This window comes from Lepidochelys kempii, chromosome 1 (genome assembly GCF_965140265.1).
Source record: "Lepidochelys kempii isolate rLepKem1 chromosome 1, rLepKem1.hap2, whole genome shotgun sequence".
Taxonomy (NCBI): Eukaryota; Metazoa; Chordata; order Testudines; family Cheloniidae; genus Lepidochelys; species Lepidochelys kempii.
Window position 1 is genome coordinate 248,621,688 of NC_133256.1, and position 16,367 is coordinate 248,638,054.

Sequence of the window (16,367 nt, forward strand, 5' to 3'; positions counted from 1 at the left end):
CATCCACTGCTTTCCCTTCATCCACAGAACCAGTAATCTCATCATAAAAGGCGATTAGATTAGTCAGGCATGACCTTCCCTTGGTGAATCCATGCTGGCTGTTCCTGATCACTTTCCTCTCATGCAAGTGCTTCAGGATTGATTCTTTGAGGACCTGCTCCATGATTTTTCCAGGGACTGAGGTGAGGCTGACTGGCCTGTAGTTCCCAGGATCCTCCTTCTTCTCTTTTTTAAAGATTGGCACTACATTAGCCTTTTTCCAGTCATCCGGGACTTCCCCGGTTCGCCACGAGTTTTCAAAGATAATGGCCAATGGCTCTGCAATCACAGCCGCCAATTCCTTCAGCACTCTTGGATGCAACTCGTCCGGCCCCATGGACTTGTGCACGTCCAGCTTTTCTAAATAGTCCCTAACCACCTCTATCTCCACAGAGGGCTGGCCATCTCTTCCCCATTTTGTGATGCCCAGCGCAGCAGTCTGGGAGCTGACCTTGTTAGTGAAAACAGAGGCAAAAAAAGCATTTAGTACATTAGCTTTTTCCACATCCTTTAGCAAAGCTTTTGACACGGTCTCCCACAGTATTCTTGTCAGCAAGTTAAGGAAGTATGGGCTGGATGAATGCACTATAAGGTGGGTAGAAAGCTGGCTAGATTGTCGGGCTCAACGGGTAGTGATCAATGGCTCCATGTCTAGTTGGCAGCCGGTATCAAGTGGAGTGCCCCAAGGGTCGGTCCTGGGGCCGGTTTTGTTCAATATCTTCATAAATGATCTGGAGGATGGTGTGGATTGCACTCTCAGCAAATTTGCGGATGATACTAAACTGGGAGGAGTGGTAGATACGCTGGAGGGGAGGGATAGGATACAGAAGGACCTAGACAAATTGGAGGATTGGGCCAAAAGAAATCTGATGAGGTTTAATAAGGATAAGTGCAGGGTCCTGCACTTAGGACGGAAGAACCCAATGCACAGCTACAGACTAGGGACCGAATGGCTAGGCAGCAGTTCTGCGGAAAAGGACCTAGAGGTGACAGTGGACGAGAAGCTGGATATGAGTCAGCAGTGTGCCCTTGTTGCCAAGAAGGCCAATGGCATTTTGGGATGTATAAGTAGGGGCATAGCGAGCAGATCGAGGGACGTGATCGTTCCCCTCTATTCGACATTGGTGAGGCCTCATCTGGAGTACTGTGTCCAGTTTTGGGCCCCACACTTCAAGAAGGATGTGGATAAATTGGAGAGAGTCCAGCGAAGGGCAACAAAAATGATTAGGGGTCTGGAACACATGAGTTATGAGGAGAGGCTGAGGGAGCTGGGATTGTTTAGCCTGCAGAAGAGAAGAATGAGGGGGGATTTGATAGCTGCTTTCAACTACCTGAAAGGGGGTTCCAAAGAGGATGGCTCTAGACTGTTCTCAATGGTAGCAGATGACAGAACGAGGAGTAATGGTCTCAAGTTGCAGTGGGGGAGGTTTAGATTGGATATTAGGAAAAACTTTTTCACTAAGAGGGTGGTGAAACACTGGAATGCGTTACCTAGGGAGGTGGTAGAATCTCCTTCCTTAGAGGTTTTTAAGGTCAGGCTTGACAAAGCCCTGGCTGGGATGATTTAACTGGGAATTGGTCCTGCTTCAAGCAGGGGGTTGGACTAGATGACCATCTGGGGTCCCTTCCAACCCTGATATTCTATGATTCTATGATTCTTCTGTGCATCCTTTCAGGTATGACCCCCTGCTGCACATGAACATTTTGGAGAGTCCTCAGGCAAGGGACATCTCCTATGAAATATAGTGAAATATCTCAGTCATATGTAATTCTACATGAAAAATGCCAAAAATTATGTCATAAAGGAGGGATTTAAAACAAAAAGAAACGTACATTTGGTCATCCTTTGGCAAAGCATCAACATACTTCTGAGAGTGACCTTGGTGACAAGGATGCTATCGCTACACACAGCCTGTGCGTGAGTGAATGAGTGTACAATTTTGCTTTGGAAGACAATTTTTCTACCTTGGCTGGCACCTAGAATATTTAATAAGTTCATATATTCTTCCAGTCTCCTTCAATCACAGTAGAGAGTATTGATTTACAATTCATATTTTTAGGATTTTTAAGAAATAAAACTACATAAAAAGTAAATCAATACTCCCTAATACAATTGAATGACAGAATCTGATAAGCAGTCAATCCTATTATAGTGCCTGTATGATGGAATGGAATTTTGAGTGCCCAGTTTGAGACACCTAGGATCTGATTTTTCAGTGTTCCTAGCATTATATAGCATTCTGTATGTTCAGAGCAGTCTCACCACTGACTTCAGTTGAAGCTGCAAGTGCTCTGGAATTCTGCAAATCAGACCCCAGGGTCTTAAGTTAGTCACCCAGAAAATGAGGAACTGACCACCAGTGAAAAGTTTGGTTTAACTGACTCATCCATCACCATATAGGAACTCTGTGCTCTACTGGACACAGACTCTACTGCCATTTCCCCCCAGGTCTTGAGACCTTTTGTCCTGTCACCATCCCAGTCTTGTATCTTCCCACCCTAGCTCCTCATTCCTGTCTTGTTTTCCTCAACCAGCAGTCTCCAGTGAGGCTCCACTCAGGCTTCTTATCCCAGTCCCAGTCTCCTTGCTTCACAAATACTAAGTCTCCCTTGTCCCAGTCTCACCCAGTCCATTCCCATTCTTCTTGCCAAGCCAGTCCCAGCTCAGTTTCCCTAACACCCGATATTCCTCATTCCAGACTTGCAGCATTCTAAATGATGGCATTATGGAGCTAACAAAGTAACTGTCAGACTGCAGAACAGAGATTACGCTGAGCTTTAAATTGATGTATGTAAGGGCAGGTCTTCACTACCCGCCGGATCTATTGGGGATCCATTTATCGTGTCTCACCCATCGACTCCGGAACTCCAGCTCGCGAGAGGTGGAAGCGGAGTAGACAGGGGAGCAGCAGCGGTAGACTCGCCGCCGTCCTCATGGCCAGGTAAGTCGACCTAAGATACGCCGACTTCAGCTACACTATTCCCGTAGCTGAAGTTGCGTATCTTAGGTCGACCCCCTACAGTGTAGACCAGGGCTAAGTCAGCTGAAGGAAAGACACAGTGGAGGAAAAGTTTTGTTCGTTCTCAGTGTGAACGTGGTCCAGGCAGGACTGCATTTAGGGAACCTGGAACTCAAGAGAAAGAGCCCCCTGTGTCCATATACCCCACAGAAGACACAGAACAGACACTGTCTTGACATATAAGACCAGGAGGGAAGATCTGTGAGATGGGTTAAGTGCTGTGTGCATCTGGTTACCATGAAGGAATAAGGAAGAAGGGATTTTATTGTCTGGTATTTGCCGAGTTTTAAAGATAAATTTGAACTTTTGTATATTTTATCATTAGTTTTCATGGTCTCTTGACTGCATGTTTTTCTCTGTTTTGATACGAAAATAGTATTCTTTGCCATTTACTTTTTTTTTCTTATTCCTTAGTCTCTGTTAGTGCTCTTAAGTAAATTCAAACTTTGTTTCACCCTGGGTTTACCACCTGTGATACTTAGTACGAATTGTGGTGGTGGTGTGGGGATAGTGTGTGATTAAGTAGTTCTGCTTCAGCCTGCTCCCAAAATTACGTTGCATTTAACAATTACACTAGAGGAATTAGACAGTTTCCATGTGATCTTATGCAGCTACTAAATGAAAAAGAGTGTGCAAAAGTAGCGGCACAAATAATAAACATCTCCTTAAAAATGGCTTTGGTATGTTTGGTTCCGCTATTGAGAAATGTCCATGAGAACCTGTAAAAAAAAAAACGCATGGCCCTCTGAATGCTGTTAAAAAAACCCAACCACCACCCAAAAAACCTCTGGCATGTACTGACTAGACCAAAACACCCAGAATAACCCCAACCCTTTCATCTCTCCAACCCAAAAGTTCTTTAGGGAACAAAATGATTCTAAGCTCTCCAAGTGCAGAAATACAGGCCTAATGCAGTTTGCAAGTCTTGACACTGATTCTAAAGGAGACTGAATCTTCCCCTTGTTCTCAGTCTGTACCTCTTCCTGGGTTCTATAAAAACAGTAGGCACGTTGCCTCCAGGGTCCAAGATCTTGTCAATCTGCATCTGCGCTTTGCGGTATATTCTATGCTGCTCTTTGGAGTCAACAACAATCACATCATCCACAACTGGAAATTCATAGTGGCCTTTGCGCTTGGCTCGAAGACGGATCTTATTGCGGTGATGCTCGATCTCAGACTTATGCCTCAGAGCTGTTTGTATCTTAAAGGAAGAAAAAGAGAAAACCATGAGATACACTTTTGCAAATAGAGCCTATTACTGCTGTGCAATAAAAAGGAGAGCCAGAGCTAAAGCAAGCAATTTGAAATTGGCACACAGGTCCTCCCTCAGTTATCTCGTCCTTTTGCGGGTAATAGACCCATAATCTCCCCAAGTAGATGTGCTATCAGACATGGTATAATCACTAACACAGCAGGTGAAATTAAAGACAAGTGGCAGAGTGTTTATAAAAGGCGTGATGGATAACAAAAAGTCCTGCCAGTTGCCATGAGAAACATTGCTCCATTAAAATTAGATTGCAACCAAGGGTGTACCTGGCATATGTCTGCCTGCACCCATCATAGGAGAGATTTGATAATTATAGCCAAAGTCTGTCTCTGATTCCCTTTTTAAAAAAAACCTCATAATACAAGGGGCAAGAACTTAAGGAGCTGCTTGAGGAGCACAGTTGGAAGAGGGAAGGAGGAGTGGAATGGTCCAGGGCATGGCAATAGGTTCTTCAGGTCACTAGTTTAAACGTAGACCAGTGCTTTTAGAGCTGGTCCAACACCTACTGAAGTCAATGGGACTCTTTCCATTGATTACAGTAGATATTGGATCAGGCACTTAATGGCCACTGTGCTTGTGCTGGAACTGTGTTGAGGTGCACAAAAAGCACGAAAAATAAAACCCACTATAATCTTTTACAAAAGTATAAAAAAGCCATTAGACAAATGTACATAGCAGGATTTTTCCTAGTAGTTAAATTTACATTTCCTGGACTTCCTTGTCTACAGGTATTAGATGTATTAATTTACTTTCCAACATATTATGTAAGGTACTCAACACAAAAGCAAGGGGAGGAGACGATCTTCAACCAAGTACAAAATGAGTTACTGAGCAGCAGCTGGGAGAGGCATGCAGAACTAGACCCAGATAGCTGAGTCATCTAGGTGTCACACAAATGTACAGAGCCACCACGCACTACACTATCTTAAAAATACCTCTTTGTTAATTTTGTTGGACTCTGCTACTCGGTCAGACAGTGCTGGGTTCTGAGCGGGAGGGGCTGCGATTGGCTGCATGGCAATCAACTGAATCTTGCTGGGGACCCGTCTACTTGCGTCTGAGGAACGAGACATCCTGTCCACATGCTCAAAGATAGAGGCTGAGGAGTGCTGCTCGTTTCCACTACTGGTCTGTGGAGGGCCTGAATTACCAGAACAAATAAAATAAAAGACAGTGTCATAGCTAGGATCAACTCAGTGAAATGTCTGGCCATACAAGATAACATGAAATGGTGTGCTACAACATTATGCCTTCTTTGCAGCTGCATTTAATTTGCCCTGGAGGTCTTCCATCCGCTGCAGATTTATTGCAGGCAGTTTACTCAGTAGTCTGCAGATTACTAAACTTTTTCATTTTTTCTCCTGACAGTGAACAATCATTCTTTATTTTTTTAAATCAAGTATTTGATATTTTACAAAGATAAAAATCTCAAAGTAGTTTTATCCCACCAAAAGCTATTCAGAATGCTCTAGTACGTACTACAAATTGCTATTGATAACATTACATAAGAAGGCTCAGATTCCACAAATGGAGTTTTACAAGCCAATAAAAGACTTCGAACTACGAAATGCCATACTTTAACAGATAAGTGATAGCGAGTGCAATTTTTCAACTAAACAAAGATTTAAAAATCTGTCCAAAATCTAGTTTTAGAGGTAATTTTTACAAATTTAAGTTTTTTAATAGTCTGTTTTTTCTTACCAACAGAAAGTAAACAGTCTAGCATTAGGTGTTTAGCTGTACAAACAATGCTTTGCTCTGATACGTTGGGAAAATTAATTTCTACAACTACAATCCAAATATACTTAAGAGAGTCATTCTAGGGAACCAATGGACATTTGCTTGATAACAAGCTCATCAAATATCTTGTTACATTTTTGTACTAATTGGTAACATATGCAACTATACCACTTAGTCAGAACCTTTATAATTTTATCCATAACTTTCTTCACGGTGCCTATTCTATAAATGAAAATTTCAGAGAAAATGTCAATCTGAAATATGGTCAATTTAACGAAATTAATTAAAAGTAGTTTCAAGTACTACACCTGCCCCTATGTCCTCCTGCCAGTTTTTGTGGTTCTACAATAACATTTTTCTTTTTGAAAAAAATATGTTCCTCTCCCCACTGCTGCTGCATGAAAGACTCACAAACAAAGGAAGAAACTCACTAAAACTCACTATTCCTACAACAAATTCCATATGAAGGCACTGCTGTGCTTGTGGAAGCCCTAAGAAGTGAGTCAGGAGAACTCCGCATAGGTCCTGGGGGCTGCTCATGTGGAACAATTTGCAGGACTGAGGCCTAAATGACTGATTGTACAAATGAACTAGAGAAATAGACTATACAAAAAAGTTCTGTCAAATGCATTAATGGAACACATGGAAAAAACAAGAGAATTTTATTTTGCCTAATTTTTTTCAGCACCAATAATCATAAGTATTATTTTTAATACAAATACAGAAAGTAGCATATTTTAAGACGATTGTGTCTTTTTAAGCAGAAAAATAAAAGACAAAAATTAATTCCTTCTGTAAATACTAAATTGGGAAAAAAGTCTCTGAAATGATTATATTATTTCAATTGATCCATCACATCTGTAACTTGCTAACCTACAATTAAGAGAGTTAAACATTTTATTTAAATAATATTAAATATTAGAATGAATAGCAAATCTCCAATGGATATCTCATTGAGTTTATCTATGCTATTGACAACAACTTAGATGATTAAAAATAAATAATTTTTATCACCTAATTTACTTTTTACTATCTACGGTGTTTGTTTCCTTTCCTCTTGAACAATTTAAACACACTAATTAGTTTTTCCTGTTCACTGTCCATTCTAGTTACTTTCACTTTCAGCTTCTCACGTATTAAAACAATGCAGTGGCTTGGGTTCCAAGTGCAGCTGAGGAATGCTACTTTGTTAAAACAATTATTTCCCCTAGAACGTAACAAAAGACATTGAGCATTTGTATTGGTTTTAAGAATTTTGCAAAAGCTTGTCTTTTCAAAACCTAAGTTTCTTGTACAAATGTGATCTAAGCTCTCTAATTTTGTCCCCCTAATTTAACACAAAGCAAGTCCAAGTGCAGCTATTCCCTTCAATGGGCATCGTCCAAAGTCCACTGTAGTCAATGGGCAGTAGTAGGTACACTAATGAAGCCACCAACCTATTTTCACATATGACACTGAATAGCCAACTGGTAATTTTTAGTCCCAACAGACCTGGGCTGAATAATAACTGTGAACACGTGAAGGCTCATTATTCAATTATCAACCCCTTTGAGCCATCCAGTCCCATGGAAGTAAAGACTTAAATTTACGAGTCACAATGATATCACTTAGGGCTAGGAGCTATCTAAAAATATATACTACATTAAACTGAACAGCTGACAGAGTTCAAAGCAGCATAAATATTGGCCATTTAAAAGATATTAACTATTCACATTCTGTTCAGGGAAGGAAGCCAAAAGGCAAAGAATAACAGAGATCACTTTAGCATACAATACTTCAGTCAAAATATCACAAATCACATAATTAAACAAAAAGCCTCAATTAGAAAAAATGCACTTGCTACCGGATAAACAAATTATCCTTTAATATAATTTGTGTTGTTGAGAATTCTTTCTGACAGTAAATTGCTCAAAACCAATCTTGGTTTTTAGACTCTGAGGACAAATCGGCTCAAACTTCAGATACAATTAGTTAAGCTTTCTAAGACCTTTCTTCGCATTTGTACCACAAAACTGCCAGTTAAACAAAGGCTGTCAAACACTAGGATACTTACCCACTCTGTTTGCTCCTGACAGCATAAAGGAGAAAGCACAAAAAGATGACACCATAGTTACGAATAATTCAGCAGAAATGGCATTTAGAAAAACATATGATAAAAAGGCCGCTCTGGTGCTGAGTGAGATACATGATTGCCAAGCCTTAGCTGTAGGAAAAGGAGGCTCAGACTGGAGTTTAGCAGCAGTAGACTACACCATTACAGTGGGGTCTGGTCTTGAACATTAAAAATAGTCCCCTTTATCCCTTGACCAGGAGGACCAATTACTGAGGAACGGCTTCTTCAGCCCCAGAATGGCAAAAAGGAAAAAGAGGACACATTTTGCACAGCTGTCCAGCAAATCCTTCCAGATAATTAAGATACAGTTAAAATTAGCTCTCGCTGTAACAACTTATAACACTCCCTAAAGCCTAACATGGAAACTCTGAGGAAGATGCGAAACAAGGTAACAAATAGGGAGTTTCCTAGCAGGAGGAAATGGGATAGTATTGAATGAGATGCAATAGGGTTGGATTCACATAGACTGGAACAAGTAGTAGTCCAACAGTCTTTCATAATATTAACTCCTCATAAAACACTAATATTATACTCATTTATTCAGGCATTAATTCTGGTCCTTACAGCAAACATAAGACATTACAACATACACCCTAGGCCACTAGGATGACATCTTACAAAATAAGAAGGGCACCTCGTGAAAGGTGTATGCAAGGGATCTGTATTGCATTCTAGTTTACTAGGAAGCACACTTTATTTTCTGGCAGCATTTGCCTACTTTGTGTTTTGTTTGCTTACATGTTACAACAGAATGTTCATCCAGGAGGTAAACCAGCCTCATCAAACCAGCCCTTTCAGAATCATTCAGTGTGCTGAGCACTGCGTAGGTAGAAGCATACACTGGGGAAAAACAGGTGCTTTGGAAGGGAACTAGTGATTGATATTATCATAAAGACCTCTTGCATCTTACTCATTATCACCTCTTCTCTGACACAATGGTAAACTGGGAAATGTTTGCTATTAGCTCAAGTATATTGGCATTGCATTCCTCAATAGCCACCTCATGAAAAACTCTGAACACCATTCAACTTTTAGAGAGATCTGCCTGTGGTACTTCCAGTATTCCCTTCTCTCTTGTTTTACTACTACTAAGGACATTTGTACAAAACAGGATTGTAATGTATCTGGACCTCCACACTGGAGCTACTCTGATTGATGAGCTGAGGATCTGGTCCTAAAATCTCCAGTGAGAAGTAAGCAATATGAATAGAAGTGTTAGCTCTTAATCAAAATCCTGTTTTCATGCAAACATTTTAAATACTTTAAAATGCGGGTAAAATGGAATAAAAATATGACAGGGGTGAGGTAAATAACGTGAAGTATTTTCCATGAGATGCCAACAGTCTTTACCAAAACTCGTGCTAATAATAAGGCATCTTGACTTCCTAAATTATACCATGCACAAGCACCACACTGATTTTTAAACTCTTAACTTGCCACCCTATTTTTAAATCTCACTTTTTCAAAGGCACAGTTAAAGGCATATGCCCCCACGGTGTCAAGTCCTGTTGTGATCTCCTTACTCCTGTAATTTCCTGCAAGATTCTACCAACAGAGTCATAATGACGTGATTAGAAACATATTTGCTGGATGAGAGAACAGAGGGTGATTGGTGTTATATCACTTGGATCAGATGCATGCCTGAATGAAAGAAACATGTAGATCTCCAACTGCAACATATGAAAAGAGAAAATAAAGAGAGGGAAAAAATGGAGGAGAACCAAAACAAGAAGATCCAATAGACAAAAATTACTTTTTAGAAAATAGCAGCACTGAAATGTATCTCAGTTGTGCCCTACCAAAACACTGCAGCAAGAGACTGAAGAAAAAAATGTAACAAACCACTCTTTGGAGCTCTGCGTGGTTTGCCCTCATTGGCAGTGGTTGATGGTCTTGCGGTTTCTTCCCCTGTCTCTCTCCCACTGGACTGTTCACTCGCTGTGGAGTCAGCATCTGAAGGGGAAACTCTGCAGCCATAAAAAAAGAAGATATAAAAAAAGATGAATGAAATGTTAGACGGGTTTATAAAGGGCTATAGCCAGCAGGTACAAGGAGATCCCATAAGAACATATGTTGGTAGGACTTTTAAAGTTCTTTTGAGAAAGAACTTTGACTTATAATACATAACTGATTACCTCTGTCATGAATGTGGGAATTGCAAAATTGTGGCAATGCTGTGCCCCGTGACTTCACTCATACACATGACAGGATTGTTAAGTAACCTGTTTTTACTTTTAAAAAGGTAATCTTAATTGTAACAGAAAGCCCTTCACATTAGCAACTAGCAGGATTACTTTTCAGGCAGAAAAGTCATCTGTTACTTCAAAAGTAATATGACTAAATGTGTAGTTAGTATCACAGTATGAAGTTACCAAGTCCAGCTACTAAAGTAACTCTGAAAGTAAGTCCACACTGATAGTTTTCTAACTATTTACGCCTACACTCAGCCAGGACTATTAATATTTTATTTACTCAATACAGTACAAAACAAAAGAAAGATACAATCCCTTGGTTTCTACACATCGTAGACATAGCTTGTCTATGCAGAAACACATTAGCATTATTGTTATCCCATCCTTCCTCCTCAGCACCTCTGTTTACTTGTTTGTCTTTGATTTAGATTGTAAACTAACTGGGGCAAAGATTGTGTCATCTACATGGCTGTTCAGTATCTAGTAAAATGGGGCCTCCATCTATTTGGGCATTCAGGAGCTGCAGGAATACGAATAACCTACAATTTCTTATATCACTCAATTTAATTAGCTCATGGTAGGTATATATAGAACAATTAAAGGCAATCTTGTGGTTTTCCCCACCAGCCTCTGAATTGCATGCGTATTTCAGCTGACAGCTATTCAAAAAACAGAATACAAAACAATAACGGGACAAAATACACTAGATGCAACTGATTCTAAATTCAGCACTTCAGCAGAGGATTAGCTGATGCGATAGTATGCATATTGGATATATAATCTTGTAAACATTCATAGTCTGTCTGTGCACTAATGCAATGGTTTCATGAAGCGGACTAGTTGGTCCACCAACCTTGCTAAGTGCCAGATTTGGCAGATATTTGATCCAGTTACTAAAGCCTTCAACTAAAGGTCAGCCTTCCCTAGAGAGTGCACACTAAGATAAGTGCTGCTCAGGCAGATGAGTTCATCAAAAGTTCAACCCACCACATGCACTTGTTAGCGTTCCTAACTCAACTTCCCTCACCCTATGCATACTGCCAGTCTATCTATAGAACTCTATACAAATTCTCTTCCTGCAAAAGTAGTATATTGGTTATTCAAATCCCAATACAAAATACTCCTGGAAAAAAGAGAATCACTATAGTATGTACAAATCTTCCTCACTACATAATCTTTTTTATAGACAGAAGAGCCCCACAAACAGGAAAGTGAGAGCTGAGCTCTCTCTGTTTGAGCACCTCTTTGTCAGAACATAAGAATGCCCTTGCTAAGTCAATACCAATGGTCCATTTAGTCCAGCATCCTATCTTCCGACAGTGGCTGGGGGCAGATGGTAGGGAGGGAATGAACAGAACAGGGTATTTATTGAGTGATCCATTCCCTGTTGTCCACTACTCCCAGCTTGGGGCAGGCAGAGGCTTAGGTACACCCAGATCATAGGGTTGCATCCCTGACCATCTTGGTTAAGAACTAATCTAATTCTTTTTTGAACCCAGTTATACTTTTGACCTTCACAACATCCCCTGGCAACAAATTCCACAAGTTGACCATGTGTTGTGTGAAGAACTACTTCCTTATATTTGTTTTAAATCTGCTGCCTATTAATTTCATTGGGAGACCTCTGGTTCTTGTGTTATGTGAAAGGGTAAATAACACTTCCTTATTTACTTTCTCCACCACCATTTATGATTTTATAGACATCTATCATATCCCCCTTGTCTCTTTTCTAAGATGAACAGTCTCACACTTTAATCTCTCCTCTTATGGAAGCTGTTCCAGACCCTTAATCATTTTTGTTGACCTTCTCTGTAGTTTTTCCAATTCTAATAAATCTTTTTTGAGATGGGGTGACTAGAACTGCATGCAGTATTCAAAGATGGATTTATAGGGTGGCATTATGATATTTTTCTGTCTTATTATGTATCCCAGGGATCGGCAACCTTTGGCACGTGGCCCATCAGGGAAATCCGCTGGCGGGCCGGGACGGTTTGTTTACCTGCAGTATCCGCAGGTTCGTCCGATCGCAGTTCCCACTGGCCGCAGTTCGCCGTTCCAGGCCAATGGGGGCTCTAGGAAGCAGCGTGGGCCGAGGGATATGCTGGCCGCTGCTTTCCGCAGCCCCTATTGGCCTGGAACGGTGAACTGTGGCCAGTGGGAGCTGCAATTGGCCGAACCTGCAGACGCTGCAGGTAAACAAACCGTCCCATACCGCCAGCAGATTTCCCTGATAGGCCGCGTGCCAAAGGTTGCTGATCCCTGATCTCTCTCTTTCCTAATGGTTCCTTACATTCTGTTAGCTTTTTTGACTGTCTTTGCACCAGAGAACTATCGCTGGTGACTCCACGATCTCTTTCTTGAGTGGAAACAGCTAATTTAGACCCCATCACTTTGTCTGTATAGTTGGGATTATGTTTTCCAATGTGTATTACTTTTCATTTATCAACACTGAATTTCATCAGCCATTTTGTTGCCCAGTCACCCAGTTTTGTGAGATCCCTTTGTAACTCTTTGCAGTCGCTTTGGACTTACCTGTCTTGAGTAATTTCATATTGTATGCAAACTTTGCCACCTCACTGTTTCCCCGTTTTTCCAAGATCATTTATGTATACGTTGAACAGAACTGGTCCCAGTAAAGATCCTTGGGGGACCCTGCTATTTGCTACTCGACACTACGAAAACTGACTATTTATTCCTACTCTTTGTTTCCCATCTTTTAACTAGTTACTGATTTATGAGAGGACCTTCCCTCTTATTCCATGACTACTTAGTTTCCTTAAGAGCTTTTGATAAGGGACTTTGTTAAATGCATTCTGAATGTCCAAGTACAACATATCCACTGGATCACCCTTTTCCACATTTGTTGATACTTTAAAATAATTCTAATAGATTGGTGAGGCATGATTTCCATTTGCAAAAGCCATGTTGACTCTTCCTTCACATATTGTTTTCATCTATATAGCTAATAATTCTGTTCTTTGCTATAGTTTCAACCAATTTGTCTGATACTGAAATTAGGTTTACTGGTCTGTAATTGCCATGATGGCTTCTGAAGCATTTTTAAAAAGTCAGCATTACATTAACTATCCTCCAAGCATCTGGCACAGAGGCTGATTTAAACCACCAGTTACACACCTCAGTTAGTAATTCTAAAATTTCATATTTGAGTTCCTTCAGAACTCTTGGGTGAATACCATCTAGTACAGGTGACTTACTACTATTTAAGCTATCAATTTGTTCCAAAACCTCCTCTACTGACACTTCAATCTGGGACAGTTCCTTAGATCTGACACCTAAACAGAATGGCTCAGGTGTGGGAATCTCCCTCATATCTTCTGCAGTGAAGACTGATGAAAAGAATTCATTTAGCTTCCCCACAATGGCCCTTCCTTGAGTACTGCATTAGCACTTTGATGGTCGAGTAGCTCCACTGGATTTTTTGGCAGGCTTCCTGCTTCTGATGTACTTAAAAATGCTTTTTGCTGGTAGTTTTCATGTCATCTGTTAGCTGCTCTTCAAATTCTTTCTTGGCTCACCTATTTATACTTTTATACTAGACTTGCCAAAGTTTATGCTCCTTACTATTTTCCTCAATAGGATTTGATTTCCAAATTTTGAAGGATGTCTTTTTGTCTCTAAGCACCTCTCCTATTCTGTTGTTTAGCCAGGGGGGCATTTTTTTGGTCCTCTTGCTGTATTTTTTATTTGGGGGGTTACGTTTAGTTTGAGCCTCTATCATGGTGTTTTTAAAAGTTTCCATGCAGCTTGCAGGCATTTCACTCTTATGACAGTTCCTTTTCATTCCTGTTTACTAATTTCCTCATTTTCCTCATTCTATGCCTTTGTTCTACCTCCCACTCTTCGTCTTTTCTATTTAGATTTTTAGTAAATATGTATTTTATGGTAGCATACAAATGCCTTATTAGGGATTGGGGCTCCATTTTGCTGGGTGCTATTGTAAGATGTTCAGGGCAGGGAATGTCCCTTATTATGCATTTGTACCTTGCATAGCACAAAAGGACCCTGATTTCAGTTGGGGCCTCTAGGTGCTACTTGAATAAATAAATAGTTTATATATCATAAGTCTCTTCCATTTGATCAGCCCATGATGTCAGCCTCCTCTGCCCACTAATTAAATTTTCAAACAAGCACCTTTGTGCTTTCTCCCATGTTGCCCCTCACACTTATAGTAGCTCCCCGTAAACATCAACAAAACTACTTTATTATCCTCCTTCAAAACCCTCCTCTGCCATGATGCCTACAAAAAAACCCTTGACAACAGTCAGGCTCGTGGCGTGCTGAGACCACAGACCTATCATGTTGACCAACACTGGTTTATTGTTCTCTTCTAGCTTCCCACCTGTCTGTATCCATTTGCTATCTCTTTTTTTATGCATAGATTGTAAACTCTTTGGGGCCCAAACCATCTTTTTGTTGTGTCTGTACAGTACCTAGTACAATAGGGTCCTAGTCCATGACTCAGTATTTCAGTAAATACAAATAACAAATATGAATATTCACCATACTGTTTTGTACAGCATTATATTGAATCAGATTCTGTTTTATTCTGTACATACCCACAAAACCAAAGAACTGAAGGAATGATCCATAAAATATAAATCTGTAATGTGTCCGTCTTTCCCTCCCGCAGGGAGAAAATGTTTTAAACGTCTCACTGGCAGCTGCACATCAACATATTATGAAGTGACTCCACAGCTGAGCCTACATGGAGATTGCACTTAAAGCAGGAGGGGAAATGCCCACATTTCAAATTTGGCATAATGATTTTTTAAGTAAAATATTTACTAACTTATCCAGAGGAAACATTTAAAAAAGCTTCTTTTTGAAAATTTACCATGTTTTCCTTTGAGTCCTGCTAAAACCCTCAGACACCACAGAGCTCTCAAACTCCAAACTACTCTCTCTCTTTTCACACACTTACACATTCTGATAATCTCTCTGACACAGGCCACTTTTGAAATTTTAAAATGAAACACATGAACTCATCTCTCTCATTTAGAATAATCTAATTGATCTGAGCCAATATTAGCTGACAGAAGTGACAAATTCCTTCAACTGCTTCTGTTTTCTGGGATGCTGCTAGCCTCGGTCCCTGACTCACTAGCTCTACTCCTTACAAAGCCCATGGGGAGGCAGGGAATATGAGGAATGGGCTCTGGAGAAGCCCATGTGTGGCAGCAAGGGTGTCAGGAGGCCAGAAGAGTGAATGAAGCTCTGAGGTGCATGAGGGATTGAGTGGAGAGGTGTGGCGATTTATAGGGGTGAGTTGGGGTGCAGCGATCTGACACTGAGCAGGGAGACTTAGGTGGGAAGGAAAAGGGGATGCCCATCCTCTGCTTTCTGGCACACCATGCTGCGGAGAACCAGAGGAGTCAAGTGCTTCTGTGCAGAGGCAATGATATACCAGGGGTTCCCCACAGTTCTGCCAGTGCAATGCACTAGGGAGTCCAGGCAGCAGCAGATGAAGAGCCCTTCAAGTGCTGACAAGTCAGTGCAGAGGCAGCGTGCTGCTTAGACCCCCAAAGCACCATCTGTATGCCCCTCATTCTTCCCAGCAAGCCTCTCCACCCAAAATATTCTCTCCACACACACCTCACACTCCCTCTCCACATCCTCACCCACCATCTCTCTTGGTTTCCCCCTGTCATAATGCAGCAGCACTGTGGGCAGCCAAGGTGGGATCAGCAACCATGCTGGGGGACACAGCAAGGGACAAATGGCTGTGTGTGTTGGGGGGCATCAGGGTTGCAAACAGGGATGGTGAAGAAGGGGTGGGAGTGAGCAGAGATGTGAAGGGGAGAGGAGGAAGAACTGGTGGAAAGTGCAGCGGAGAGGAGCTCTGTTCTGCTGAGCCACTTGTGGTTCATCATACCATGGCTCCTCATCTCTGCTTCATTTCTTCCCATCAGGCCCCACCCAGCTCTGGCCCATTTGTCCCACATTTCCCTCTCACAGTCCAAATTTCTGTATGCCCC

General features: G+C 41.1%; 1 protein-coding gene across 8 annotated transcripts in view; it reads right to left on the reverse strand.

The window, feature by feature from the left end:
* The window catches only part of KIAA1549 (KIAA1549 ortholog), a 212,605-nt gene that overhangs the window by 26,610 nt on the left and 169,628 nt on the right, over window positions 1–16,367 (reverse strand). For all 8 annotated transcript variants that reach the window (XR_012156097.1, XM_073322875.1, XM_073322886.1 and 5 more), the window contains 3 exons: window positions 10,022–10,146; window positions 5,262–5,467; window positions 4,037–4,260 (listed from right to left, as the gene is read on the reverse strand). Coding sequence is in view for 7 of the 8 variants with exons in the window: in XM_073322875.1 (XP_073178976.1) it covers window positions 4,037–4,260; window positions 5,262–5,467; window positions 10,022–10,146 (555 nt within the window). In the remaining variant the exon portion in view is untranslated. The remainder of the gene's footprint in view (window positions 1–4,036; window positions 4,261–5,261; window positions 5,468–10,021; window positions 10,147–16,367) is intronic.